The sequence below is a fragment of the Cnephaeus nilssonii genome (genome assembly GCF_951640355.1).
Source record: "Cnephaeus nilssonii genome assembly, chromosome: 22".
NCBI classification, from domain to species: domain Eukaryota; kingdom Metazoa; phylum Chordata; class Mammalia; order Chiroptera; family Vespertilionidae; genus Cnephaeus; species Cnephaeus nilssonii.
The window spans coordinates 27,563,025-27,588,858 of record NC_137093.1 but is presented as its reverse complement, the minus strand read 5'-3'; the positions used below and the strand labels follow the sequence as shown (position 1 = coordinate 27,588,858).

The window sequence follows — 25,834 nt, the reverse complement described above, 5'->3', positions numbered from 1 at the left end:
GGTGGCCCGCAGGTGCCTGCACTGCGAGTGGAGGCTGGGGAATGAGCGCCAAGAAATCACACAAATCTACACACACACACACACACACACACACACACACACACACACGTCATAAAACATCTGAAAACGTCTTAATTTGTCTGCAGTTTAGTTAAGGGCCATAAAATCCCCAAATACCACATGTTCTTTAAATAGTGACTGAAGTCCTGCCCTATTTAAGGAAACGCCACTTCCATGGGCATCGGGCGAGCAGCCAGAGCCATGACTCAGCTGTTCGCACGCGCGGCGCCCGTTTCCTCGGGCCTGTCCGCAGCCCCGCACGGCAGGGCAGGGTCCTTCCCACGGCGGGGCACGGGGAGGGACACGCACGGGGTCACAGCCTCCCTCCAGGGGCGGAGTTACAAACGAGCCGCCCACCGGCCTCAGCGGCTCAGCGGCAGCAGGTGGGGGTGCCGAGTGGGAGGGGGCAGGAGGCGTGCTCTGCTGAGTGGGTGGGGGCGCAGCGTCTAGGAGGGAAAGCTCATCTGGAGCCGGGCCCCGTTCCCAGGGGCGTTCCCAGGGGCGATGCTAACGCAGACGGCCCGGGAGGCCCGGGGGTAGCGCAGAAGCTGCAAATGGCAGACCCACTCTGGCTGCAGAACTGAGGGTGCCTCCTGGGGACTTCTCCTCCTGACGCTGAGCCCAGCTCTGCTCCAGGTCAGGGAAGGGGAGGGGGCATGAGTCTGGGGGCCCCGCATCATGAGGTCCGAGTGTTGAAGACGGAGGGAGGGAGGAAGCCAGGGCTCCAGCCCAGGGTGAGCCACCAGCCCTGAAGACAGAGTCCCGCATCTTGTGCCTGGAGCGCGGGGGTGCCATGGGCCATTATGATGGGGGTGAGGGGAGGCTCTACTCCAGGGAGGCCGACCCACCGACAGGCGTCCTTTTCTTTAGGCCCCGACGGCCTGAGCGTGCAGCTGAGGCAGGACCCCGAGCCAAGGACAGGCGCTGGACGGCACCGGCCAGCCTGGGGGTCGCTCGTGATCCGGGTGCGGGCGAACCCGGGGAGAACCAGGCACCGGGCGGTCTCTGTGCGGAAAGCAGGGTGAGGCACAGGCAGCCTGACGGAGCGGCCGCGTCGGGGAGAAGTGACCTCAGGAAGGGTCGCTCGGCACGGCGCTCAGCGTGAGGTGGACGGTCTGACGGCCTCAGCAGGAACCCGCGTGTCTCTTACACACGTCGGGGTATTGGTTTCTAACCCACGGGGCACATCTTGGCAGAGGAAAACGGCCAAACGTCTAAAAGAGGGAACGCACCTGCCACCACCCACCCTCGTGCTTCTCTCCGAGCCCCACACCGGCTCAGCTGACGCTTCCTGCAGCGCAGCCAGCGCGGGGGAGCCAGCCCTCTTCGCACCAGGGACAGCCTGGCCACCGAGGAAGAACCCGAGGCACTGTCACGGCCCCTGGGGGGGGCGTGTCCCACGGGCCCGTGTATGGCACTTTCTCCCGACCCCAGACTTACTTTATCTGGTTTAATTTACATACACGTTGGTTACAAGCCCTTTCTGTTGGCCTCCTGGTATAAAACACATTAGAACGCAGCTGGAGAGGGGATTGAGGCCAGCAGGAGGGATACGGCGGCAGCTGAGGGAAACAGAGAGGCCCCTCAAAGCCGGTTCTCAGAGCACAGAATGATGCCATCACTGCAGACAGGAGGCATGAAGACAGTTACATTGTGCCCAGAACAAGGTGTAACTTTTAAAGGGCTAGAAATATTGTTTCAAAAATAATTCTGAAAGTCCCCTGAGGGCCAAGGTCATGCTCTAGACTGCAATTATGTCCCTCCGTGTATTTCATGACCTCTCCGTGCACAGCCAAGTGTTAGAGTTCATGATTGATTTAGAGCAAGAAAAAGAACTGGAATTAGAAATGTCACCAGCTCAGATGCTGAAGGAGAGCGTTTGCGGTACAAAGACACGTCCAGGGGAAGCCCCGGCCGCAGCCGCAGGGAAGTGCCAGACCGGCTCCCGCGGCTTTCAAGCTTTGTACTTCCTCCGTGTCCCAGAGTTTGCAACGGAATGTACTTCCGGGTGAAATCACGGCAGACCCAGCGCGGGCCAGGCAGGCCACGGGGCTGGTGGGAAGGCCCGCTCTGGAGGACACCCTGGGCGGCTCTGGAAGGCGGAGGCTCAGGCCTTGAGCGCTCAGGACCAAGCTGACCTGGGAGCAGGGCACAGAGGCTGCAGGGCAGCCACATCCCGCGGGCACAGGCGAGTCTTCACCAGAGGCCCCCGAGCACCCAGGCTCCTCTCGTCTGGGAGGCCATGTTTTTAAAAATCATCGTAAGGTTCTGCCAAGTTCGTGTCACATGATAGCTTCCCTAGTACTTAGAGAAGGGTCAGCAGTCGCTGTGGCAGATTGAGTGTCTAACAAATGGCCGTGCCTCCCTCCCGCCCTGGTGGCCGCCGGACAAGCAGCACGAGTGACTCCCAAGGCTGGTCCTAGAAGGCCAGGGGCGCTGGGCCGCCTCGCTCGGGGCCCCGGCCCTGGAATGCAGCCAGCACCTGGAGGAAGTCCGGCCATAGGGAGAGGCTGCATGTGGGTTTCCGGTCACAGCGCAGTGACAGGCTCACCCACAGCCACAGCTCCCACCAGACACGTGAGGGCGCGAGTCCAAGATGGGTCTCATCCTCAGGGCCTCACCTGACCTGAGAGGAGGAGCACTGAGCTGTCCCCACGCAAATCACAGGTTTATGAGTCAAACAGATGCCACCACTGAACGGCATCCACACGGAGGCGGTGTTGGCGGTACAGCAGTGGATACCGGGCTCGCCCGCCTCCTTTCTCCGGGACCTAAGAGCCCGTCTGTAAAAGGAACTACAGGCGAGTCTTGAACAACTCGTCCGCCCCTGAGGGCGGCCCCATGAGGGATTGGTTCCAGGGTCCCCGAGGAGACCAAATCCACGGGTGTTCAAGTCCCTGTACAAAAATGGCATATATCAGCGCATAGTCAGCCCACTGCATTTATTGAAAAAAATCCGCGTATAAATGGACCCCACAGTTCAAAGCTGTGTTGTTCAAGCGTTAACTGTATAGTTCCCCCTCCCTACATCCTCTGATGGTTAATCTCCCTTCCCGTAATCATATGTTGAGACAGCAATACAGCATCTTTACAAATCACCTGCAGAGAGGGCCCTAAACTTCCCAGTGGCCTCAGGCCAGAGCCTCACGCACGAATAAAATGAGCCTGTCAGGTCCCACCTCCTGTGTAGACTCCACATTATGTCGGCACCCGTCCAAAGGGGCTGCAGCACAGGAAAATCAGATTTCTCCTGCTACGTGGGATAACATACATATACTAGCACAGATTATCTGACAAGGACAGCTTAATGGTTCTGCTTTTAGCAAAAAACATTAAGAACTTAAAAACGTTACCTATCTGATTTCTCTTTCTCAGCATTGTTCACCATAAACACGGAAACTCCCTTCAGAGTCTGCGACCCGATGGGAGGCAGGGTGGCTTAGTGGGAGCCCGGAGCCAGGCTAAGATCCCCTTGTATGACCTCAGGTGAGCACGCCATTTTTTAAAAAAATAACCATTTCACTGAGATACAATTTATGTACAAAACTCATTCTATGTGAAGTGTACACCTCAATGCACTCCGAAAGACGTGCGTACCCATGAAGTTATGGCTACAATCAAGACACAGGACATCTCGATGGAGACTGTACTGCTGTCTAGTCCACGCCTCTGCCGGCAGCTAGAAGGTCACCATTTCCGAGTGTCTTTCCCTGGATGTAGCTCTGAAAGATGGTCACCAGGAGAAAAGTAAAATCCAGCATTTAAGAACTGCTGTGAGCCCGGCTGGTGTGGCTCAGTGGTGGAGTGTGGACCCAGGGACCAGGAGGTCACGGTTCAATTCCCGGTCAGGGCACATGCCCGGGTTTCGGGCTCCATCCCCAGTGTGGGGCGTGCAGGAGGCAGCAGATCAGGAATCTCTCATTGACATTTCTCTCTCTCTCCCTCTCCCTTCCTCTCTGAAATAAAAACATAAAAAAAAAAAAAGAACTGGTGTTATATGTAATTCCTCCACTCTTTCACCTATTATAGGAAAATCTAATTGGTGTCGCCGGGGTGGGGGTGGATTTGATTGAGGGGGGACTCTGAGCACACACTAAGACACTGACAAGTTAAGTCATGGTAATGGCGCTAAGCAAGCACAGCTGCCCGTGAACCCCGGGAGAGATGGCGCTGACCCCTGCACAGTGGAAATCCACGTGTAACTCAGTTGCTCCTCCACACACTCGGACTCCCAACCGCAGGTGGCCCTCGCACAGCGCAGGTGTGAACTGCGTGGGTCACTGAAAACAATCCGCGTGTAAGTGGACACACACAATCCCAAACCTGCACTGTTCAAGCGCCAACTGTCATTTACAAACGGCAGCCCTGGCATTCTGGAAATAGATGCTAGTAGTTGCTGTCAGATCATGTTTAAACAGAACGTAAGACGGACGTTGTGATCTGGGAAAACTTTGCTTCCCAGCTGCTCCGTTTGGCATCGAAAGGAGTCCCCTGGAAACAGGAAGCAGTTCCTTCCCTCCACGGTGACCAGGAGGCGGGCGTCTGCCCCCCACTGTGCGCGCCAGAGGGCTCAGGCCCGGGACAGCCGAGACGGGGCTCTGCTCCCTGCGGCCCTGGATGGAGATGTCCTGTCGCCAGGCAGACGGAGACCGCAGCAGTTCCGTGGCCCCCGGAAGGCACTGTGAGCTGCGAGGCCACGTGGGAACGGGTGGGACCTGTCTGGCCCCTCGCGCTCCCTTTGTCCAAGTCTTTGTAAGTCCTGGGACACGGTGGTATTTACAGACAATAAGGTCTTTCTGTATGGAACTTACTTTCCATGCAAAGTGACAATGTGAGATTTAAAAAAATTAGACTTTCAGCCTAGACCTGATTCAGATCAAAACCCTTATCTATGCTTGCACCTTTAAGAGATTATTTTAGCGCTGGGGAGCCGTTCCTGAGGCCTGAGAGTCCAGTTAGAGGAGGGCGTTAACCCAGCGAGCCTTGCTGACTATCAGGAGTCCGAGCGCTTTCTTTTCACTGCTCTGTCTGCTGGCAGAACTCCCACTCTTCCTAGCCTTCCGTCCGCCCCCCCCCCCCCCCCCCCCCCCCGCCCAGCTCTAACTGGAATTACAGAGAGAGGATGCTCGGGCAGGGGAGGAAGAGGGGGGCGGGGGGAGGGGTACTCTCCAATGCTTTCCCGAGGGAGACTGAGGAGAGGGAGCAACAGAAGGAATCCCTGGAAAATCGGGGACAGTCACATGTTGGACAGACAAGGGGAGAGGGGCCACGTATGCCGAGGATGCTTCTCCGCCCCCCGCCCCCCGCCCCGCATGTAGTGGCCAAGAAGAGCCACAGGAAACCTGAGCTTTGGGGGCCCATCTCCTCATGTGCGGAGAGCTCCCCGGTACAGAGGTCACTCAGCCCAGAGCGCCGAGGCTGGAATGAGGACGCAGCGAGGGGTGTGGGCAGAGCACGAGCCGGGCTCCCGGGCAGACCCATGAGTACCACACGCACCTCACACGGCTCCTAAGAGACCTTCCCTCTCTCCTCTTGTCCACAGCCTGTTTCAGAGGAAGCTGGAGGACTGAGCTATTTTTATCTGCCCACCAGTCCCGACTCCAGCCACTCTTCCGTCCACAGGGACACAAGGCTGGAGACTAAGGACCAGCGCCCCTTGTCGTCGCTCAGAGAAAGCGGTCAGAACACGGAGAGCAGAGCCCTGTGGGGGAGCACAGGGCAGCGGCCCTCCCCCTAAACGTCACATGTACCTGGACAAACCTGTCCCACACCAGGCCGGGGCTCTAGGGACCAACGAGGGGCAAGCAAACTGCAGGAACAGCGGGCCTGCGGCCCCCTCGCTGAGGCTGCTCTCGTCGCCTTTCTTCTTTTAATTAAAAATAACATTGTTGAGGCCAGAATTATAACCCAGAACTACTGCGCTCATAACACAAACAAACCTAATACAGATAACAACAGCACAAAGAGAGGACGGGAAGGAGCTACATTAGAGCACACTTGCTACAGTTTACCAAATTAAGGCAGAAAAACCTCAAGTAAACTGGGATTCGGATTCCACTCGTCTCCACTAAGAAACACACAATCTTGCCATGGCCAGTTCGGTTCAGTGGGTAGAGCGTCGGCCCAAGGGTCGGGGGTTCGATTCTGGTCAAGGGCACGGACCTCCGTTGCAGGCTCAATCCCTGGCCCCTGTTGGGGCGTATGCAGGAGGCAACCAATCGATCTCACATTGATGTTTCTCTCTCTCTCTGTCTCTCCCCCTCCCTTCCACTCTCTCTAAAAAATCAGTAGAAAAATATCCTCCTGTGAGGATTTACCAAAAAAAAAAAAAAAAAGGAAAAGAAATACTAAATCTTTTCTCAGCCCAAGCACTGAGTAAATCTCTCAATAAAACTGTATATTCTTAATGCCTATTTGAGATTAAATTACCTCAGACGGTACTAAAAACTTTTGTTCATTTATTAAAACTCTTTTGTACTAAATTAAGTGCTTTCATTATCCTACGTATTAACTAATCCATTTCCAGGTCTGGCATTTTATCAGAAAACAATGATATTTTTCATCTAAAAGTAAAGCTCTCTTAAATTAACGTTTAAAGGCTATAAGAGAAGCTGTTAAATGTGAAATTTAGATTAAAAAAAGCTTACTGGAAGTATACATTATTTTCTTCTGTTACCTAGTTACTCTCGTATGAAGGATCTCGTATTATCAATCCCTAAAGAAGCGGATAGAGACCTGCAAGCAGCTGCCTGTGGGAAGCAGACATTACCAAGGTGATGGAGCAGGGAAGTGGACGGTCACTGTTCTCTACAAGCACAATTATTAGGGTTAATTGCGTATTTAAATTAAATGTCAATCTTAAAACAGAACTGTGTGTAAGCGGAGGTACTGATTTTCAAATACAGGGAAGACTTAACCCTTACAGCGACTGTGCTGCGGGTTGTTAGGCGATGCGTGCACTTGTGATAAAGCCTCGAGGAGTAATTTATCCTCGTCGGGGTCAGCCCCCGGCTGTGAACCTGACAGTAAGCCAGACCGTCGAGGCTCGACAGGAGCGTCTTCGTGTTCTGAAACAGCAGCGCGCAGTAAGTGGCAGGGCACAATTTAGGAGAAAAATGTATTTGTTAGATAAAAGGCCAACTCACAAGGGCTTGTTTCGTAATGGACGGTTAATGAAATTACAGTGATTAGTGCAATTATTTTAGGAGGACTCTGAGGAGAGTTAAAGGAGACGACCCGGGTATTAGGGAATCCATCTCCGTCGATTAGACAGCTCCGAGACATAAAGCATGCGTGGCCCACGCACTGCTGATGCAGGTGGGGCCTGAGAGAACAGTCCGTGCCGATCGGCACGTAACCGCTCCTGCCTAGCAAGCTAGCCAGTGTCACAACCGGCCCCTCCTGGAGGCCGGGGCTGTCGGAGCCCACAGGGCTGGCTCCAAGCTGCTCGCTCCAGAGGGTGGGCACGCTGGCCCAGTTCACAGCTCGATGAGGACAGGGCTCTGGCACGACTCCTAAAGCTCTGGACAAAGTAAGAGCGCGATCAGGTAGACCTTTCAGTTTACAAAGGCTACTCGTTTAGAATACCCCATTTTAGCTCACGGCCCTTAAAGAACCAGCTCCTGCCGACTTTTAAACAGCAAGAACACATCTGTCTCCCAGGAAACGAGAGCCAACAGAAACACACGCCTGTCGTTACAGAAGTGATCGTAGGAGGCGGTCAAGGGGAGGGGACTGGGTTTGTAGCCTAAGACTGTCTAGTGTACAAAAATGTCCTTCTTTATATGTAAACTACCCTGTTTCACATTATATTTCCTCCTGCAAAGTACGTACCCAGTAAGTGAAAAAAATATACTTATTGCCGAAACCGGTTTGGCTCAGTGGATGGAGCGTCGGCCTGCGGACTCAAGGGTCCCAGGTTCGATTCCGGTCAAGGGCATGTACCTTGGTTGCGGGCACATCCCCAGTGGGGGGTGTGCAAGAGGCAGCTGATCGATGTTTCTCTCTCATCGATGTTTCTAACTCTCTATCCCTCTCTCTTCCTCTCTGTAAAAAGTCAATAAAATATAAATATATATATATATATATATATATATATATATACTTATTGATGTTCTTAACTAAATGATTTATGTGCATTTTCTTAACCTAACAGAATTTACCTTAAAATCACAGACTCAGAGAATTCAAGTAGGAAGGAACCACGATTAGTTAAATCACTGATTTAGTGCCTGAGTGTCTTAATCAGCTTGTACACTTAGTTATCTGCCCTTGATGGCTGGGCAGGTATACACACAGCAGAGGCGGAGCTGCGGGATCCTGTAGCGACCCCACGTTGGATTTTCTTAGTGACTGCCCTGCTGTTTGCTCAGCCACTGCCGCGCCGGGCTCCGATGTCCCCACACCCCTGCCGGCACCACTTGTCTCTCCAGCTAATGGCCGCGGAGACACTGAGACACGCAGCAAACCCTCACTGACCACTCTGACTTTCTGCGCGTTCAAGTCCATTGCAATTCACTCGGCTCCTCAATCCTCCACGGACCGAAGACACAGCCCAAAGCCATCACAATGTGTCCGAAGGGACTTACTTATGGCAAGTCTCAGTCTGCTCCCCATCACTCCATTCCCTCTCACACAAAAGTGGTCAGAAAGTGCTACAGCTCGTTCTTTTATGTCATTTTGGCGAGATGAGGCTGATGTGATGAGACCAGGACTACACAGAGCTTAATTCCCTTCTCATGTTGTATTTCTGTGGTTGCACCAAATATGAAGCAGCAATTGAGAACTGTGGCTGCAGGCTAGAAGAGTCTCTAACTGAAACCACATGTGCGGACCTGGCGCTCTGCACTGTACTTCGCCGCAGTCCCCTGGATGCAGGGTAGAGGGGTGCAGACGAGGATTCCTCTCCAAACACCGTATCTAACATCACTTAAATGAAATACGGGAAAGGGGGAGAGAGAGACAGACACCAACAGGGGAGGAAAGGGCAGGCTGTTGAGATAATCCAGATGTGAAGTGATGAGGGCACAAAGCAACCAAGTAGGAAGGGAAAATTCTATGAAAAACAACTTAGCCAAAAGAAGACTTCAAACACAGTAATTAAAATATTAGCTTAAAGTAAAATGAACATTTTTACTCAGTCCAGATGAGAACTCAACCCAGGCACTCACAGGACCTGAGAGCGGCTGTCAGAGCTGAGCGCGCTGCCAGGCCTCGCTGTGCCGGGAAGGGAAGGAGCTTACGGACGCACCGAGTTCAGGACAGGCTCCTCATTTCTACGGGGACACGGACGAGCCACGACACTCCAGCGCTTGTCTGGGAACTCACGTGGGACAGAACACGCGTGTGGTTACCTGGTAGCCTTCCGTTTTCTTCTGACACCACTTCAGCAAGGCGTTCCTCTTGGAGCCTCCGTACTCCCTTGCCAGCGCTGAGAGAGGGTCCTTCCTTTCTTCCCTGAACGTGAAAAGAAGAAACCCAAAGCTGAAATACTTTGTAGCTGAGCACCACCACAAAGCAGAAACCCAACGAACGAACAGGCAAGCCCAGTGCTGGTCTGCGCTCTGGAACAGGACAAACTCACACACTCAGGCACCCAGAGGCAGGTGCATTTTCCATTCATCTCATTTTCCCTGCGGTTTTCACAGGGTCCCCTGTCCCCCGGCCTGCTCTCCGCCTTCCTGTGCCCATACTCTCCGTGTGCCATACCGCCTCCTCCCCGCTTCATCTTTTCGCACATGCACTCCAGTCGCTGGCTTTGACAATAAAGCCTGCCCGCCCTCCCCACCCCCCGCCCTCAAGGCCCCACTCAAATCCCACTTTTCTAGTCTCCCTAACATTCCACCCGCTCCCCAGTATTTGAATTTCACAATACTAACTTGTGTTCAACCATTCTCTAATTAAAAACCCCAAAACAGAAACAACAGCTGCTTGGGAAAGAAACTGTTTTACTTTTTTTCTTTTTAATATATTTTTACTAATTTCAGAGAGGAAGGGAGAGGGAAAGAGAGACAGAAACATCAATGATGAGAGAGAATCATTGATCAGCTGCCTCCTACATGCCCCCCCGCCCCCCCCCCCCCACTGGGGATCGAGCCTGCAACCTGGGCATGTGCCCTTGGCCGGAATCGAACCCGGGACACTTCAGTCCGCAGGCCAACGCTCTACCCACTGAGCCACACCAGCCAGGGCCTGTTTTACTTTTTACTTCTAGACCATTTTACCCAATTCTGAGCACAGAGGAGGAGATGAGAAAAGACTCCCTAACACTCAGAGGAAAGTCTGGGCCCGAGTGCGTAACTTTGTGACTTGGTCATTTCCTCTCCAAGGGCAGGAGAGGGGTGCGCCGAACGCGTCAGCTGAGCGCTCTACCTGATCCGGCTGCGGGTGGTGGGGGTCACGGACGCCGTGGGGGACGAGGAGAGGGAGAGCTGCGGGGGCGTGGTGCCCATGGCCATGAGAGAGGCCGGCGACGCTCCCTCGGGCGCGGAGATGTCCCGCTTCATCTCTTCACTGCTTCGCCGAGACACTGAAACAGTCATCAAGCATTTCATAGCCAACACATTTTAAACGCAGCTCTTGAGACATTTCCTCCAACAGGTTCCCAGAGCAGAAATTACTGTACAGGCGGAAAAGGTACAATTTTCTTTATCTTACTGATAAGTTGAAAGAATCTCTTCATTTAAAAAGCTATAAAAATGTCCAGTAGTTGGGCATGATTGGGGGTGGGGTGATGGGGGGATAAGGACACACAGGTAATACTTAACCAATACAGAAAAGGATGGACAGTGGTTGAAATATGCATTAAGCCTCCTCTGCCCTGGTGGTACGCAGTGTCTCACCCGCCCTGTGACCTCAGTTCCCACCCGCACACAGGAAGTGCTCTGGGACGTTTGTCTAATCACAAACACCACTAAAACCAAAGGCTAATAAAGCAGTACTTGACAGCTACTATTCTCCAATAAAATCACCATGGTCCTTCTGGAATTAGCCAAAAACACCGTTAAAGGGACAGAGAAGAGACACACTTAATTCTGGGTCAGACCATGTTTTAAAAACCACACGTCCATGAGACAGAAGATCAAAAGGTGTCAAGTCAGCGACTGAAAAATAAAACTAATCAGAGAAGTCCTACTTTGCAAGTCGGGCATAGTAGGACAAGGTATCTTGTTAGAATGACAGCAAGTTCTGGAACTGTTGCAAGTACCACTTCAGCGGCTTTTTAGCAAGAATGCACTGAGAAAAGCTGATGAGCTCTCTGACCTCAGAAGACGCTGGAGATGAGGGCCCACCCACTGCGGCCCCGAGGCTGGCCGATGCAGCAATGCCACCAGCAGCGGTCCCCGGTTAGGGACACCGCTTCCCTCTTCCTGGCTAACACTCCCTTGGTAATTTCGGGATAACCACAAGCAGAATACAACACGGCCTAGAACAGTGATGTCAGGTGCTTTCTCGTATTACAGGATCCTATCAGAGTAATACTGCACTTACATATTCTGGCATGGTATTATAATTATTACTGTCTTTTCTTTCAATGTCAGATCAAACCCATAACCCTTCGGTGAGGGGGCCGACGCTCTAAGCACTGAGCAATGGGCCAGGGCTAATAAATACTTTTTAAATGAATGGAACTATTTAGTTTAGTTGGTGTGTGTGTGAGTGTGTGATGTGTGTGAGTGTGTGTGATGTGTGTGAGTGTGTGTGTGTATGTGTGATGTGAGTGTGTGTGTGTGAGTGTGTGTGTGATGTGTGTGATGTGAGTGTGTGTGTGATGTGAGTGTGTGTGTGTGAGTGTGTGTGTGATGTGTGTGTATGTGTGATGTGTGTGTGTGTGAGTGTGTGTGTGTGTGTGATGTGTGTGTGTGTGTGAGTGTGTGTGTGAGTGTGTGTGTGATGTGTGTATGTGTGATGTGTGTGTATGTGTGATGTGTGTGTGTGTGATGTGAGTGTGAGTGTGTGTGATGTGAGTGTGTGTGATGTGAGTGTGAGTGTGTGTGATGTGTGTGATGTGTGTGATGTGAGTGTGTGTGTGAGTGTGTGTGTGTGTGTGTGTGTGTGTGTGTGTGTGTGTGTTAATCAGGGCCGTAGGATTTCTACAGACTCTGAAAGCTACAACAGAGGAGATCCGAGTGAAGAATAACCAGCCCAAGAGCTAAGGAGGCGGGAGGGCTGGCGAGGCCCAAGAGAGAGCAGCACCAGCGCTAACAGTCCGAGGCCCCGCGAAGGACGGCACACGGCGGCGTTACCTGAGATGGCCTTGGCGGTCTCCATGGCGGGCACTCTGGGCAGGGCGGCCGGGCGGCTGGTGGAGGGCGTCCTCAGCAGGTGCTCTGCGCAAAGTGAGGCCACAGTCAAGACCCCTGGCACTGGGCGCCCGAGTCACCACAGTGGCGGGAGGTGAGGTGACGCCTCTCACCTCCGCTCCCAGCCCAGGGCGCTTCCACGACTCCCCACACAAACAAAGCCATTCCACAGACAAGGGGCACGGGAAAGCACCTCGCTCCGTGTTTTATTTCCAGGGATGACAATCGGACACAGACGAAAGTGCCTCTAAATCACCAGCTGCCACCTCCCTCTGGGATGCAATTCAGCACCGGAAGGTCCCTATGGCATCTGGGTCTCCACAGCACAAACGACACCGCAGCCTGGCCTGGTGCCCCCCACAGCGAGTGAGAAAGCCACCCGGACCCAGACCAGCCAGGAGGGAGCTGCTCAGAACCCCGCGATAACCGCGCTCACACAGCGAGGCCGTTCCCTGACCAGGTGCAGGGGGGCCTCCGCACTGCGAGGGAGGCCACGAGGCTGGGCTGCAGCAGAGGGACAGGAGTGGGGACAGTGTCTCAGCAGACGACACGCAGGGCGAGGGCACAGGACTTTCCAGGTGCAGAATGAAGTCCCCGCCTGGCTAACACAGGGCACCTGGGAAGCAGAGGAGGCAGCAGGAAGGGGCTGGGAGGGAGGACGAGGCTGGCTGGCGTGTGGACTTCCGTCTGAGGGCGACCAGGAAGCGTGGGCATTTCTGAACACAGGCAAGGCCGCGATCAGATACCGCGGGCGAGCGGAGTGCGGCCTCGCCTTGTTCGCTCCTCCCCTGCTCTCTAAACACAAGCTGGGGAGGGAGTTTCTGGAGTCCCTGGAACACGGGTGCAAGCTGTTCCCCGTCTCCGCACGTCTCCCCACCCTCCTGAGCTTGGCTGCCTTTGCCCTGCAGGTCTAGGCAAAACGCTGCGTCCTCAGGACCTGCGCCCTGTAGTGGGAGCCCCCAAACACAGACCAGCACACCCCCTACCGAGGCGACAAGCCTGACCAGGCTGTGGCCAGGCCCACAAGCTCAGGGCAGACGAGATGCGCTCCGCCTGGTCGGGGTGGATCAGGGACGTGGGAACAGGACGAGGGAGAACACCACCTTCAGGAAGACTATTGGTCTCAGGGAGCAATGAATCTCACGGCACGGCTACAGCAAACACTTCTTTAAAAGGGAAAAGGTAAGCTTTACCACAAGAAAAGGTCACTCAAAACCTCTTTTTAAGAATTGACAACTTAACAAACACTCCCTCTCCTAACATCATGATGTCCAAAGTAATGCACGTGACATTATCTTTCAAGGACAGCACATCTATCTTAATATTTATTCTCTGAGCATGAGGCACATGTGGCTGTAATTACAAACTACTTGGAGGGAAAGGATGAACTTGCTTTTTAAAAAAATATTTCTATTGATCTCAGAGAGGAAGGGAGAGGGGGAGAGAGAGAGAAACACCAATGATGAGAGAGAATCACGGATCAGCTGCCTCCTGCACGCCCCACACCGGGGATCGAGCCCGCAACCCGGGCCTGTGTCCTGACCAGAAATTGAACTGTGACCTCCTGGTTCATGGGTTGGTGCTCACCCGCGGAGCCACGCTGCCGGTGAACTGACTTCCTTAAGAAGACCAGCCTCACACGGCCCGGAGCAGTCACACCGGCCAGGGCACTTGTAATGATTTCTTAAGTGTCTGGCTTCTGCTCTAAACTCCGAGTTCCGTGAGGGCAAGTTTCCCGCCTCCTGTTTGCCTGCCTCTGACCTCTGCGCCAAGCCCAGTGCCTGCCGAGCAGTGGGCGCCCAGTGACTTCTGTCAGAGCGTGGCTGAAGGCTCCGTGTGGCAGCGGGCCCTCCTGTGAAGGGGGTCTCTCCTGCCTGCCGCGCGCACCGGTAGCACACCAGTGTTTCCTGAGGAGGCAGACGGCATTGGCGGGAAGAGGGAACCGGCCGCGCCCTGCAGTGGCGGACGGACATGGTTCCGGCGGTAACAGCGCCTCTGAGCACCTGTGCTTCTCGGGGGAAGCGCTCCCGGCCACGGCAGCAGACGCGTGCCGGGACGGTCACCACTGTGAGTGACAGGAATGGCCGGGGAGGCTGCAGGGCCAGGAAACGAGGGCTCTCAGTACACGTCACACGTGTCTGCCCAGCTGAGCCGACGTGGGTCCTCAGACGTGCAGTGAGGGAAGACTTGGCCCGGGATTGGCCAGGGGTGGGCGGCACACTCGGCAGCGTGGTTCGGTGGTGCCCGCAGTGTGCGTGGCCAGAGGCAGGCGTGGGGCGCCTGGGAACGCGGTCCCTGCGGCATGACCAGGACGGCCTCGGCGGACACGCCAGTTTGATTCATTGTCTCTATAGCCTTGGTTTCGCTTTCTTCGTTGGCTGTGTTCTTGGGGAGGGTAAGGTTTTAGGGAAATGGCAGTTTCCTAATGGTAACGTGGAAAATTTAATTCAAGTAAAAAGTGGTGGTGTGTGTTTCCCACTACTTCCGGGTGCTGCCGACTCCCCTGTCTGTCGCCTTGGTGCACGATGGCGCTCTTCCTAGGGGGTGCCGCCCGCGCCCGGGGGCCCCGGTTCCCAGGATGCGCTTGTAGGGTTTTCGCGGAGGCGCTGTGTGCCCGTGGCCGGTGTGGCTCAGTGGGTAGAGCACTGGCCTACAGACTAAAGGCTTCCAGGTTCAATTCTGGTCAAGGGCACATGCCCAGGTTGCGGGCTCGATCCCCAGTGGGGGGCGTGCAGGAGGCAGCCAATTACTGATTCTCTCATCACTGATGTTTCTCTCTCTCCCTTCCTCTCTGAAATCCATAAAGATGTATTTAAAAATGCATTCTGGGTAAGAGAAGGAGCCCTGACCGCAAGGGGAGGAGACTGGTCCTGGGCTGGCTCTGCGTGAGAGCTGTGTGAAGAGCGGCTGGACCCTCGTTGTCAGCCTCCCTTTCTTCCGAGGAGCAGCAGCAGCGAGCACAGCGATCGGCACAGGGGCTGGGGAGTCAGAGCGCCCAGGCCTACTGCTCAGTAACAACCTAACCTGCACCAAGACGCTTTGTGAGGCCTCATTGTTAGTATCTGTAAAAGGGGGTAACAATCCGGACACCACAGAAAACTATGAACACCCAGTGCCCAGCAACAGCAACTTTCTTTACTTACCAGGATGCGATGAGGGAGCTGTCTTCCAAGATGCCCTTATTAATAACTAACCCCCCATTTGTAATTAAGACACATTATCAGTAAACTTCTGATAAAGATGTATACCAGACTGGCTTAAGTCACGTCCGGAACAAAGGAAGTAACACGTTAGTTAGCCAGAAGGGTCGGAATGACGACGTTAGTAACGGAAGTGAAATGCCGCACGCAGGAGCTGTACCTTGCCCGGGGATCTCCCCGTAGTTGGGTCTCTTATCGGACAGCGCTGCCAGGGGTTTGGATGTGGAGATTGGTCCGCTGATGGAGTGCCTCTGAAATCACAGATAAACATGGCACGTTAGGTTAGCGCACAGAGAAGACGGCAGAGCACACAGTTACGAATGTGCATAATCCCTTCCCAAGTGTGATGAGGCGGCAACCCACTCCCTCAGTGAGACACACGCCGAACACCAGCGGCCGCCGGGGGCAGGGAGGGCGGGAAGGGGACTGTGAAAGGGCCGCAGGAGGGTCCTGGGTGATGGGACCTCTGGCTGCATGTCCCAATGTCAGTGTCTGGTGTGACGTTACACTCTAGGGTTACAGACGGTGTCTCTGAGGGAAACTGGGCATTGGGATGTTTCTGTTTAAAATGGTTATTGGTCACATTATGTGCCAGAGAGAGAGAGAGACCACATGGAGAGAGGAGCCCACCAGGCCCCGCCCCCCCGCTGGTGCCGCTGCTGGAGGGAGCCCAGGCAAAGCCAGGAAAGCACTGCTCGGCCAGCCCGGAGCAATGTGGGAACGGGCACGCTGCTGCATCCAGCCGCTGCGCGGTGAAATGGTGTGTGTGCAGCAGCGGCTGAGGCATGCCAAGTCCACGTCCAACCAGAGAAGTAACTCAGTCAGTGGCTACAGCATGGTCTCTGAAGCCACACCACCCAGGTTCAAATCCCAGCTCGGCCTCTTCTTCCTCGTCTGACCCTCAGCAAGATGCCTTCTGGGCCTCAGTTTCCACAGGTGAGAACTAGGGGTAGGAACAGTCGCTAGCACCCAGCAGAGGTGCTGTGCGGACCGAGTGAGTTACCACACAGCACTGGAGCAGGGCTGCACATACAGGGAGTGTCCGGGGTTGTTCACTCTCCCTGCTAGAGACTTTCAGATTAATACAACGACATTGCCACAATTTATCTCAATTACGTCTACTCACCAGCACTTTGGGGGGAATCCCACTATACCCCTCAGGCGGAAGTCAGTTGCTCCCCCTCTCCCACTTGGCATGAGTGCAAATGACTGTGAGGAGGAAGGACCACCTGTCCGGTGCTGAGACCCCTGGCCTCAGCCGCAGGCACTCACCTGCATGGGGGAGACGGCGGCCGCAGGCGGGGTTTTCATCGGACTCGGACTCAGAGGGGTTCGAGGAATTGCGGCGGCATTGGGGCTTGGTACTAAAACACAAACAAGGGCCTGAGAATGCATCGGGGTGCAGGGGGAGCTCTGGTGACTGGTCCCGACGGTTCACTAAGCGAACCGGTGCTCCCCGCTCCCCGGGAGGCCGCCCAGGCTGAGGCCACCTCCGCGGAACACGAAGCGGAGGGACAAGGTTTGGTGTGGGACATGAGATGTCAGGAACCACCTCCATGCCCATGCCAAGTGGGCACTGGAGGGCACAGGCCGGAAACAGCGAAGAGGAAGGGCAGGGACTGAAGCCAGCCCCCGGAAGCTCGTAGGCACAGGCCGGGCGCTCGCAGCCACGGGCTGCGTGAAGACAGCTCTGCCTGGGGCCAGGCACGAGTCTGAGACCAAGACCTCTGGAGCTGACACTTCCCCAAGTCCCGTTAAAAACACGCTTCAGCGAGACTCGCAGTGATTCTCTATGAAATCTGATGAGACGCAGAGAGGAAGGCAACAAAGCACATCGAGCTAGGCCGCAGAACACGTGGCCTGCCCCGGCACAACGGGCAAGACCTTACCTTGAGACGCACTGTCGAAGGACTTGATGAGGGTCTTCACGGTGGGGGTCGGCTCAGAGGAAGTGGAGGATCTCCTGCTCAGCCCCATCCCTTGCCTCAAGGCTGCCAAGTCTCTCTCAACAGCATTCATGTAGTTATACACCCGGCCTCGCTCCTCCTCTTGCCTGGAAACAAGATTGAAATCAGGGCATTTTTTTACATATACACCAGATAATACCAACTCCCCCTCCCAACTGAAAAGCATTAAACAGTATCAGTGTAAAATTAAAAAATGCTATCGGTTGAGCAGAGTAAGTTACGTGGTTTAATGTTCTCATTTGCTTGGTAAATTCCAGGAAATGATATTACAATCTTTTATCAGGCTATCCTAAGTACGTTAAGTAACCATCAGTTTCCATTTTCATCTGAGTGAGTGTAAGGTGAGGACAGTAGTAATCAATTAGCAATAAAACGGGAGGCGGGCTGGCCGAAACTCTGACTCAGAACTGGGGACCTCACGGTTCTGGGCTGCCGAGAAGGCCTGGGCCCTCAGGAGAGTCTGGGAACTCCCAGCACATACAGGTCATCCAGACTGGCTCTATCCAACATGCTACGCGCAGACACGGACATACAAAGAAATGAAATCAAAGCACATACTTTCAAAATAACGTTTAAAAAACTGCTGCCGTCTCCAAACAGAATTTCTACAGAGGAAAAAACAAAGACTGAGCCCATATTAGTAACACGAGTCTCCTGGATGCTCAGCGCGACGATCGTGAGTCATCTAAAAAATCAATTGCACTTCGTTTCTGGCCAGCTCTAATTCTCTGAGCTAACACAGAAGTTTTCATCGGGGATGAAATTTCAGCTGCAGCGTTTGTACATGTCACGCAACTATCAAGCAAGTTTATAGGTGAGCAAAAATTAAGCCAGTCCTTAGGAAAATTTCTCATTTGGCTCTTCTTTTGACTATGTTTTCAAAAACTAAAAAAATATTAGTAAGAACAGTAGTGTTTTAATATTTTTGCATATCTCTTCAATGTCTGACTCAATAAAATACTGCTAGGTTCTCATTTCTTATAGTCAATCTATTGCGATGTGAAAAAAAGTAAGCTTTGCACAGATATGTAATTGGAAAAGGAAAGGAAATTTTAATGATATTAAAATCATTGTTTTTTTTTTTAAGATAACTGTGGCTATTCTTCCTTGATGGTACACCAAAATGCAACAAGTGGTAATTACTTAAAAGTTAGCTGCTGCCTGCTGGCATGGTTCAGTGGTTGAGCATCGACCCATGAACCAAGAGGTCACTGGTTCGATTCCCAGTCAGGGCACAGGCCCGGGTTGCAGGTTCAATCCCCAGTGTGGGGCGTGCAGGAGGCAGCTGATCCATGATTCTCTCTCCTCACTGATGTTTCTCTTTCTCCCTCTCCTTTCCTCTCTGACATCAATAAAATATAATTTAACAAAATAAAACACTCTGACCTCCTCCAGGGCTGTGATTATGGACACCGACAATTCTGGAAGACCCATGTGGATGCACTCTGTCACAGGTGTCCTAAATGAGGCCAGGAAAGTGGGGTAACTTCTACTAGCTCCAAGCTCAGTCATCCCAGCGCCAAACCCCAAGTTCTCTCCATAACACCACATGACAAAATGGGGATGTATTGGAACATATGGACACAACTGGATTCTCAAAACATACTTGCGGGACTTTATTTCTTCCAGTTCCTTCGTGAGCTTCTCATTTTTTTCCTGAGCCTCATGTAACCGGCGCTTCAGGTCACCAATCTCCTCTTGGGCTTCAGACTTAATGTCGTTGGCAATGACCACTGCAGTCTGGAGATCAGCTTGAAACTGCCGCCATTCCGCAGACTCTTCCTATATTAAAAAACTGAATTTTTATTTCCCAAAGAGAGCAATAAACGCTTATTTAAAAACAACAAAATGTGATTATGATGAGGTTGCTGTAATGCACTGTCCTAAATGAGGATAAGTTTCTTTTAAATCCCAGAGAATTGCTATTACCTATAGCTAACAGGTAATGCGATTATTATGACTGAACTTCTTCTTAATGAGGGAAACATTTTCTAGCTATCGGTCTACTGAGGCATCAAACATTCAAAAAGTGCTCAATAAATATTAATGATAGTAAGTCAAGCCTTCCTTCCTCATTCAAGTTTCAAAGTAAGTCTTATGAAAATAAACAATGCACAGCGCTTCACCCCTGAACAGCTCAAGAAGGTAGGTAAATGCTGTGTGACCCATAGTGAGAAGTCACAGAGTGAGACACTATAAATATCCTGACATCAAAAACTAACGGGAAAAAAATCCCAAGTAAAGGAAAAGGAAGAGGAAGCCAGAAGGAAAACACTGAACTGAATCTAGGCAGACACACTCTGAGGGACAAAGAGGGAAGCTGAGGAGCCGGACAGCCCACCGCTTCCCACGGCCACGGAGGGTGCGGGTGTGGCTGGGGAGCCTCCCCGGGGCATCACCTCCACCGCCGCTGCAGCTGCCCACGCCCCAGCCCAGCGCCTGCCACCCCAAAGCAACGCCCCGCCCGTGAAGGCAGCCGAGCGACTGCGGCACCACCCAGGCTGTGCAGTTAGCTGCCCCGCCCCCTGCGCAGGCGCCGCTGCGGCACGCTGACCAGCTGCACGGAGACTGGAACGTTCTAATCAGCAGCGAATCCCCCTTCTTTCCAAAAGATAACATGTGCTTCTGAAACCCATCTTTTTATATAAATATTTTTACTGATTTCAGAGAGGAAGGGAGAGGGAGAGAGATAGAAACATCAATGATGATGAGAGAATCATGGATCGGCTGCCTCCTGCACGCCCTCCACTGGGGATGGAGCCCCCAAACCGGGCCTGTGCCCTGACCGGGAATCGAACCGTGACCTCCTGGTTCAGAGGTCGATGCTCAACCACTGAGCCATGCCGGCCGGGCTTAAATCCATCTTTCTAAAATTACCACTAATGAGTTACTAGCACATTCTTCTCCCCAGAATCTAGTACCAGTCCCAATTTTAAATAATGGCATTTGCTTTCTGCTCCAAGCCTAGTGGGGTCAATATTACAACTGTCTTAGAAGCTTATCGTGAACGTTAACATGGTCAGTAACTGCCCTCTGTTTTCTAACACGATAATACATGAAGACTTATCCTACCCGCAGCCTCCTGTGCAGCGTCTTGATTTCTCTTTCCATGTCATGTTTCTGGTCCTGGAGCTTTTTAACCGTATCTGAAACGATCACAGAAGTTTAAATGTTTATTCTCCGAGGTGTACTCAAAAGGAATAATAGGAAGGGAGGAGGTGATTAAACATGGCATTCAGAAACAGCCATGCTGCCCACAGCCTTGTTATTTTAATTCACAGCTTTAAAGAAAAAAGCAATGTTCACTCCAAGGATGAACCAGTATTACTTTCTAGAGAAAATGTCAAGTTTAAATCACAATTTCTGGAGTACTTCCTTCCTCAATGCCTTAATTCTGAAACAAAAAGTTCAGTAAAATCAATTGTTAGAAACACGCATATTATTGGCTCACACACAATCAAAACAACATTGACTGCTATTACAATGTGAACTTTTAATCACAAGGGTTATTAATATAAAGCATTTATGCAAGCATAACTTACTTTATACACTGGAATAAATGGCAGAAAAGTGGTGAATTAATACAATTTTTACAAACTTAATTATATAATACCATGGGGAGCTGCTACTTCCATTAATTCTAGGAGTCTTTTTACAAAATAAAGAAACATATTTATAAAGTAAATCAATACTTGTTATTTCTTGCATGATATGAATGTTCTTCCAACAACTCCACTCGCTGTACACATTCAATGAGCACTGACAGGCCGGGGCCACACCAGATGGGTGGGGATGCAAGACGAAGGCCGGCCGAGGCAGCGTCCTCGGACCCAGAAATGTGTGGGGAGCCCCATTCTACTGAGAGCTCCGCTCCAAAACCCAGGCTTACGGGGATCGGCCTGAGGGCGCCACGCTGGTGACTGCCGCTTAACCAATTCCATTCATTGCTTTCGTCCTTTTCCTTCTCTCTGTCCTCATTCTTTCTCCGCATTAATGGCCACAAAATGCCCATAATCACTGGTCTGAAAAGATTATCATTCTACACCCAACACCACATACCTATCACTGTCAGGTCCGATTCCTTTTCAATAGAAGAGAAGCTGGCGGCCAGCGGCCACGTTTAGGAAGAATAAAGCGCACTAAGTGTCTCTAGGGAATCTGATTTAAACTTACAAGTCATAATGTATTTTCACTTTGGAACAAAGGTTAAAAATGACCACAGGCCCGGCCAGTGTGGCTCAATGGGTTGAGCACCATCGCATGCACCAAGAGGTCACGGGGGCGTGCAGGAGGCAGCCGAGAGATGTTTCTCTCTCATCTCATCAAAGCTTCTCTCTCTCCCTCTCCTTCCCTCCCTCTAAAAAAAATCAACGAGGACATATCACCACCAACACAGCGACAACAGGCTTTTCCTCCTCAGAACCAAAGGAGTCTGTGCCTAAGTGTTTGTCTGGAAAACTAGTTCAGCCCCCTTCCTGATCACACCAGGACAGCATGTCTTCGATCCTGGAGCCTCTAACTGCAGTTCCCGTCACAGCCTTCCTGGTGTGAGGACACTGCCACCTACTGTCTTCCCCTCCAAAGCAACATGCAACTCTATTAGCAAAGGACAGAAGAACCACTAGGATCTCGTTTTTAAATGACCGATAACTCAATTTTACAACCCTATTTTTTTTAGAAATCAGGTAAATTTCTATTCTCATTGTTATTCGACCAATTTTGCTCTGAATAATTGTGGGCACTGTCCTGCCCACTTAACAGTGGGGTCCATCATCCTTTCATCACCAAGACAAGCCAAGGACAATAACCAGGCCTCCACGCTGGCCCAGTGCCACGCCCGTCATTCCTGCAGTGCTGCTGGGCAGCTACCACTGGCCACTGGCACAGACCAACCACTGACGGGGGGCGGGGCGGGGGGATAAAATGACGCAAGTTCACAAGCAAACTTCCGTGCCCTCCAAATCAAGAAGCGCACAGGTACTAACACCAGTGCTCAGTCACTCTCATATCTGGTCAAGCTGCGCCAATGGGTGTCAGGTGCCATTTCAGAAGAAGGGGAAGAACAAGGGTAGCCAGTTAGAACACCGCGCCTCGGGGCAGGGGAGAGAGGCAGGCGGCGCATCCAGCCAGGCGTCACAGCTTTATCCCCAAACCCGAATTCCTGATGTGCAAAGAGGACACAGATGAGCTTCAAATCAACTATTTACTACTTTTATTTTCAATTTTTATTTTACTCATTTTTGTTTTTCTGGGAAAAAAGTGGATATAACTTTCCCCCCTTGATTCTAAAATACATGCTCACAATAAAATCTTAAAAGCAGAAAAGGATAACAAAAATAGATGACCCTTAATTAGATTTGGTTATATCCTTTCAGACTTCCTATGAGTTTATACTTTTTTAAAAGAAAAATGGGACTTACTATTATACTGCTTTAAAAGCCTTTCTACTTGGCAGGTCAGGGATACCTTTAGCAAATACAGACAGACCTGTAGCATCATTTTGACGGCTGTGCTAGTATTCCATGGCCTGGATATGCCATGATTTGTTTTAGCAACTTCCTATTAACCAAGTTAGAATGCTTCTAGTTTTTGCTATCCACACCACGAGTGCCTTTACACGACTGTTGACGTGAAGACGCATCGCTGGAAGTGGGGAAGTGACGAAGGAGCACTGAGAATGTTCAAGAGCAGTTGCATGTTAAGTGTCACAGGTCTACAACTGACTGTCCGCTGGTTCGGTGACGCACATACACACAAAACACTGCAAAGTATTAAATTAAAATGGTCACGTCTCAGTAGTTGGTGCTGACTATACCATTCTTGCAGTATTTCTGCATACTGGAACTTTTCATTTCAGAAAAATGGGAAGAGAAACTATATAGCTAAATAATTTATTCAGAATTTTCAGCCATTCTTTAATTAAAACCCATACGATGTTAATGTAATTTTATTGTGGCGATAATTTATAAAGTTTCGGCACCGGAATCCCGATCATTTAACATTTTTCTAGTGATTACCACATGGTGTCGCTCTTTCCACATTCAAATCAAAAGTCTTATGTGGGAAATGCGGGAATCAAACCAGCAACCTTTTGGTGCTCGTGATGATGCCCAACCACTGAGCCACACCAGCCAGGGCTCCATCCCTAATTTCTTCCTAAACGCTTTAAGGATATGCATCATGGTCCCTTACTCCTAAATATTTAGTGTGTGGTTCCCAAGAATAGGGACATTCGTTTATAAGACACAGTAATCAAGTTCATAAATTTATACGGATATGTTTATCTAATCTGCCATCCACATTCCAATTTTGTCATAATATCCAGTATATCATTTCCCCTTACAGTACTGGACCCAGTCTAGGCACAGGCATTGCATTTAATTGTCCTGTCTCCGGAGCCTCCTTAACTCGAGCTTTTCCATCGCTGTCTTCTCTGATACTGGCGCATTTTAGGAATACAGCACCACCCACTCCCGTTCTTAGTAAAACCTGCGTCATATTTTTTGTCTAATGTTTCTCTATGATTAATTGAAGTTATGCCTCAGCCAGAATACAGCCTAGCTGAGTGTCCCATAGCTACGCCTCGGTCACGGACATGATCACCCTGTTAAAATGTGGCCCAGTTTTTCCACTGCATAATTCCTGCTGCTTCTTTCCCTCACTTGCAACATAATCAACAGACTGTGGGAAGATTTTAAGATCATGAAATTTCTGTTTCATCAAACTTTCCCACAGAAATCTTTGTACTATTTTTGCAACTTTTTTATAAATCTGAAATAACTGCAAAAATAGTTCTCAAAAACTTTTATTTTTAAAAAGCAACTTGAAATCTGAGTCTCAATTCCATCAGATTATAAAATCTCCACGGTAGGGAGGAAAATCAGACAAATAAACCTGCGATTTAGGCACAAGATTATGAAGGATCAATGCTTTCTCGTCACGGTATACTTGCGATCACTAGAAATAGGTAATAAATGGCTTTTCCTAAGATCTAGAAAATAACAACCCCATTAGCTTTTTGCTTAAATAATTTCCCATAATTAAGCACGGTTTTAATATAACGCTTCTGCTTAACAGTTCTTCAAAACAAAACACACATCCTGGAAACTAGCAGCTAACGTGTGGCCTGGGCTTCACCACACGCCTATTTCTGCTGGCCGCTGTGCTGCTGCTACTGCCTTTGAAGTGCTGCCTGCAAAGTTACTAACTTTCTTTTGTTCCTGACTGCAAACTCTCCCCACATGCCAAGGTGGGCAGGACGAGAAGGAAGGAATGCCACGTCACTTACTCTCTAAGTCAGAAAGGATGAGGTTGTCATGAAGCTTCACGGCTCGATGCTGCTCCACTTCGTCTTCAAGTTCAAAGATGGTTTCTTTCATGTCGCTCCTTTCTGTCTCTTTTTCTTCGAGCTCTGCTCTTAATTTTTCTAATGTCATGTTCAAATCTTCTATTTGCTTTTTAGCTTCTTCTTGGAAGGCTCTGTATTCGTCTTCTACCTGTACGAAAGCGGTGGTGCAGATGGGAAAAGTTTAGAGTGGTTTTCCGATACATTCTGGAACTGAGGTTTGCACAGTTGCAAAGGGAAGCTAAGTGCGAGCTGCTCTGCGTGAACTACAATGACCTGCATGATAAATACCTGGTTAAAAGTACGAAGACGCCTTCTACAATACAACTTCATGTAACATACTTAGTACATTTGTCACTGCATCACTGACTGAAATTATGTTGGCAAATCATTGAATTTAACTAGATTATTTAGGAGGAAATTCTGGAAATTTTCCCTCCTCCAAAGTTTGGGCTGAAGGCATGCATTCGATTAATGGTTAACATGCTCTCCCACAGAAACTGTCCCATTCGTGGCAGTTTCAGTATCAAATTAATAATGGAAACAAAAATCCCCAAATACTGTCATTGCAAAGCATTAGTTCATATATATATATATGTATATGCTCCAACAAATAATACATCTAAATTGTATCACTAAAAAATTAGTCTAAATTATGCAAATTTGGCCAAAGACATACTAATGTTTCTTACTTAAAAGTCATTGCACTACAATAGGTAACAAAACGTGAGCTAGATTAATTAGATAAACTCATGCAAATAGACTCTATACCAGCCATCAGGCGGGCACAGAGCCCGGGGCGAGTGCCAGCAACCTGGGGTGCACGCTGCGTCCTCACAGCTCCGCCGCATGTAAACGGGAGCTGCACTAGTGACCTCAAAGGCCCCGCAGCACAGACCGCAGGCCTCGGAGAACAGGAGCCTCCGCACGCCCTCCAGAGCACGCGCTGCCTCACACAGG

General features: G+C 51.0%; 1 protein-coding gene across 4 annotated transcripts in view; it reads right to left on the bottom strand.

Annotated features, from left to right (window-relative positions):
* Positions 1-25,834, bottom strand: part of SPECC1L (sperm antigen with calponin homology and coiled-coil domains 1 like) — a 55,330-nt gene that overhangs the window by 7,640 nt on the left and 21,856 nt on the right. For all 4 annotated transcript variants that reach the window (XM_079762626.1, XM_079762623.1, XM_079762624.1 and 1 more), the window contains 9 exons: positions 24,818-25,025; positions 20,602-20,675; positions 19,136-19,311; positions 17,452-17,615; positions 16,835-16,926; positions 15,723-15,813; positions 12,306-12,389; positions 10,432-10,588; positions 9,414-9,516 (listed from right to left, as the gene is read on the bottom strand). In XM_079762626.1, coding sequence (XP_079618752.1) covers positions 9,414-9,516; positions 10,432-10,588; positions 12,306-12,389; positions 15,723-15,813; positions 16,835-16,926; positions 17,452-17,615; positions 19,136-19,311; positions 20,602-20,675; positions 24,818-25,025 — 1,149 coding nt within the window. The remainder of the gene's footprint in view (positions 1-9,413; positions 9,517-10,431; positions 10,589-12,305; positions 12,390-15,722; positions 15,814-16,834; positions 16,927-17,451; positions 17,616-19,135; positions 19,312-20,601; positions 20,676-24,817; positions 25,026-25,834) is intronic.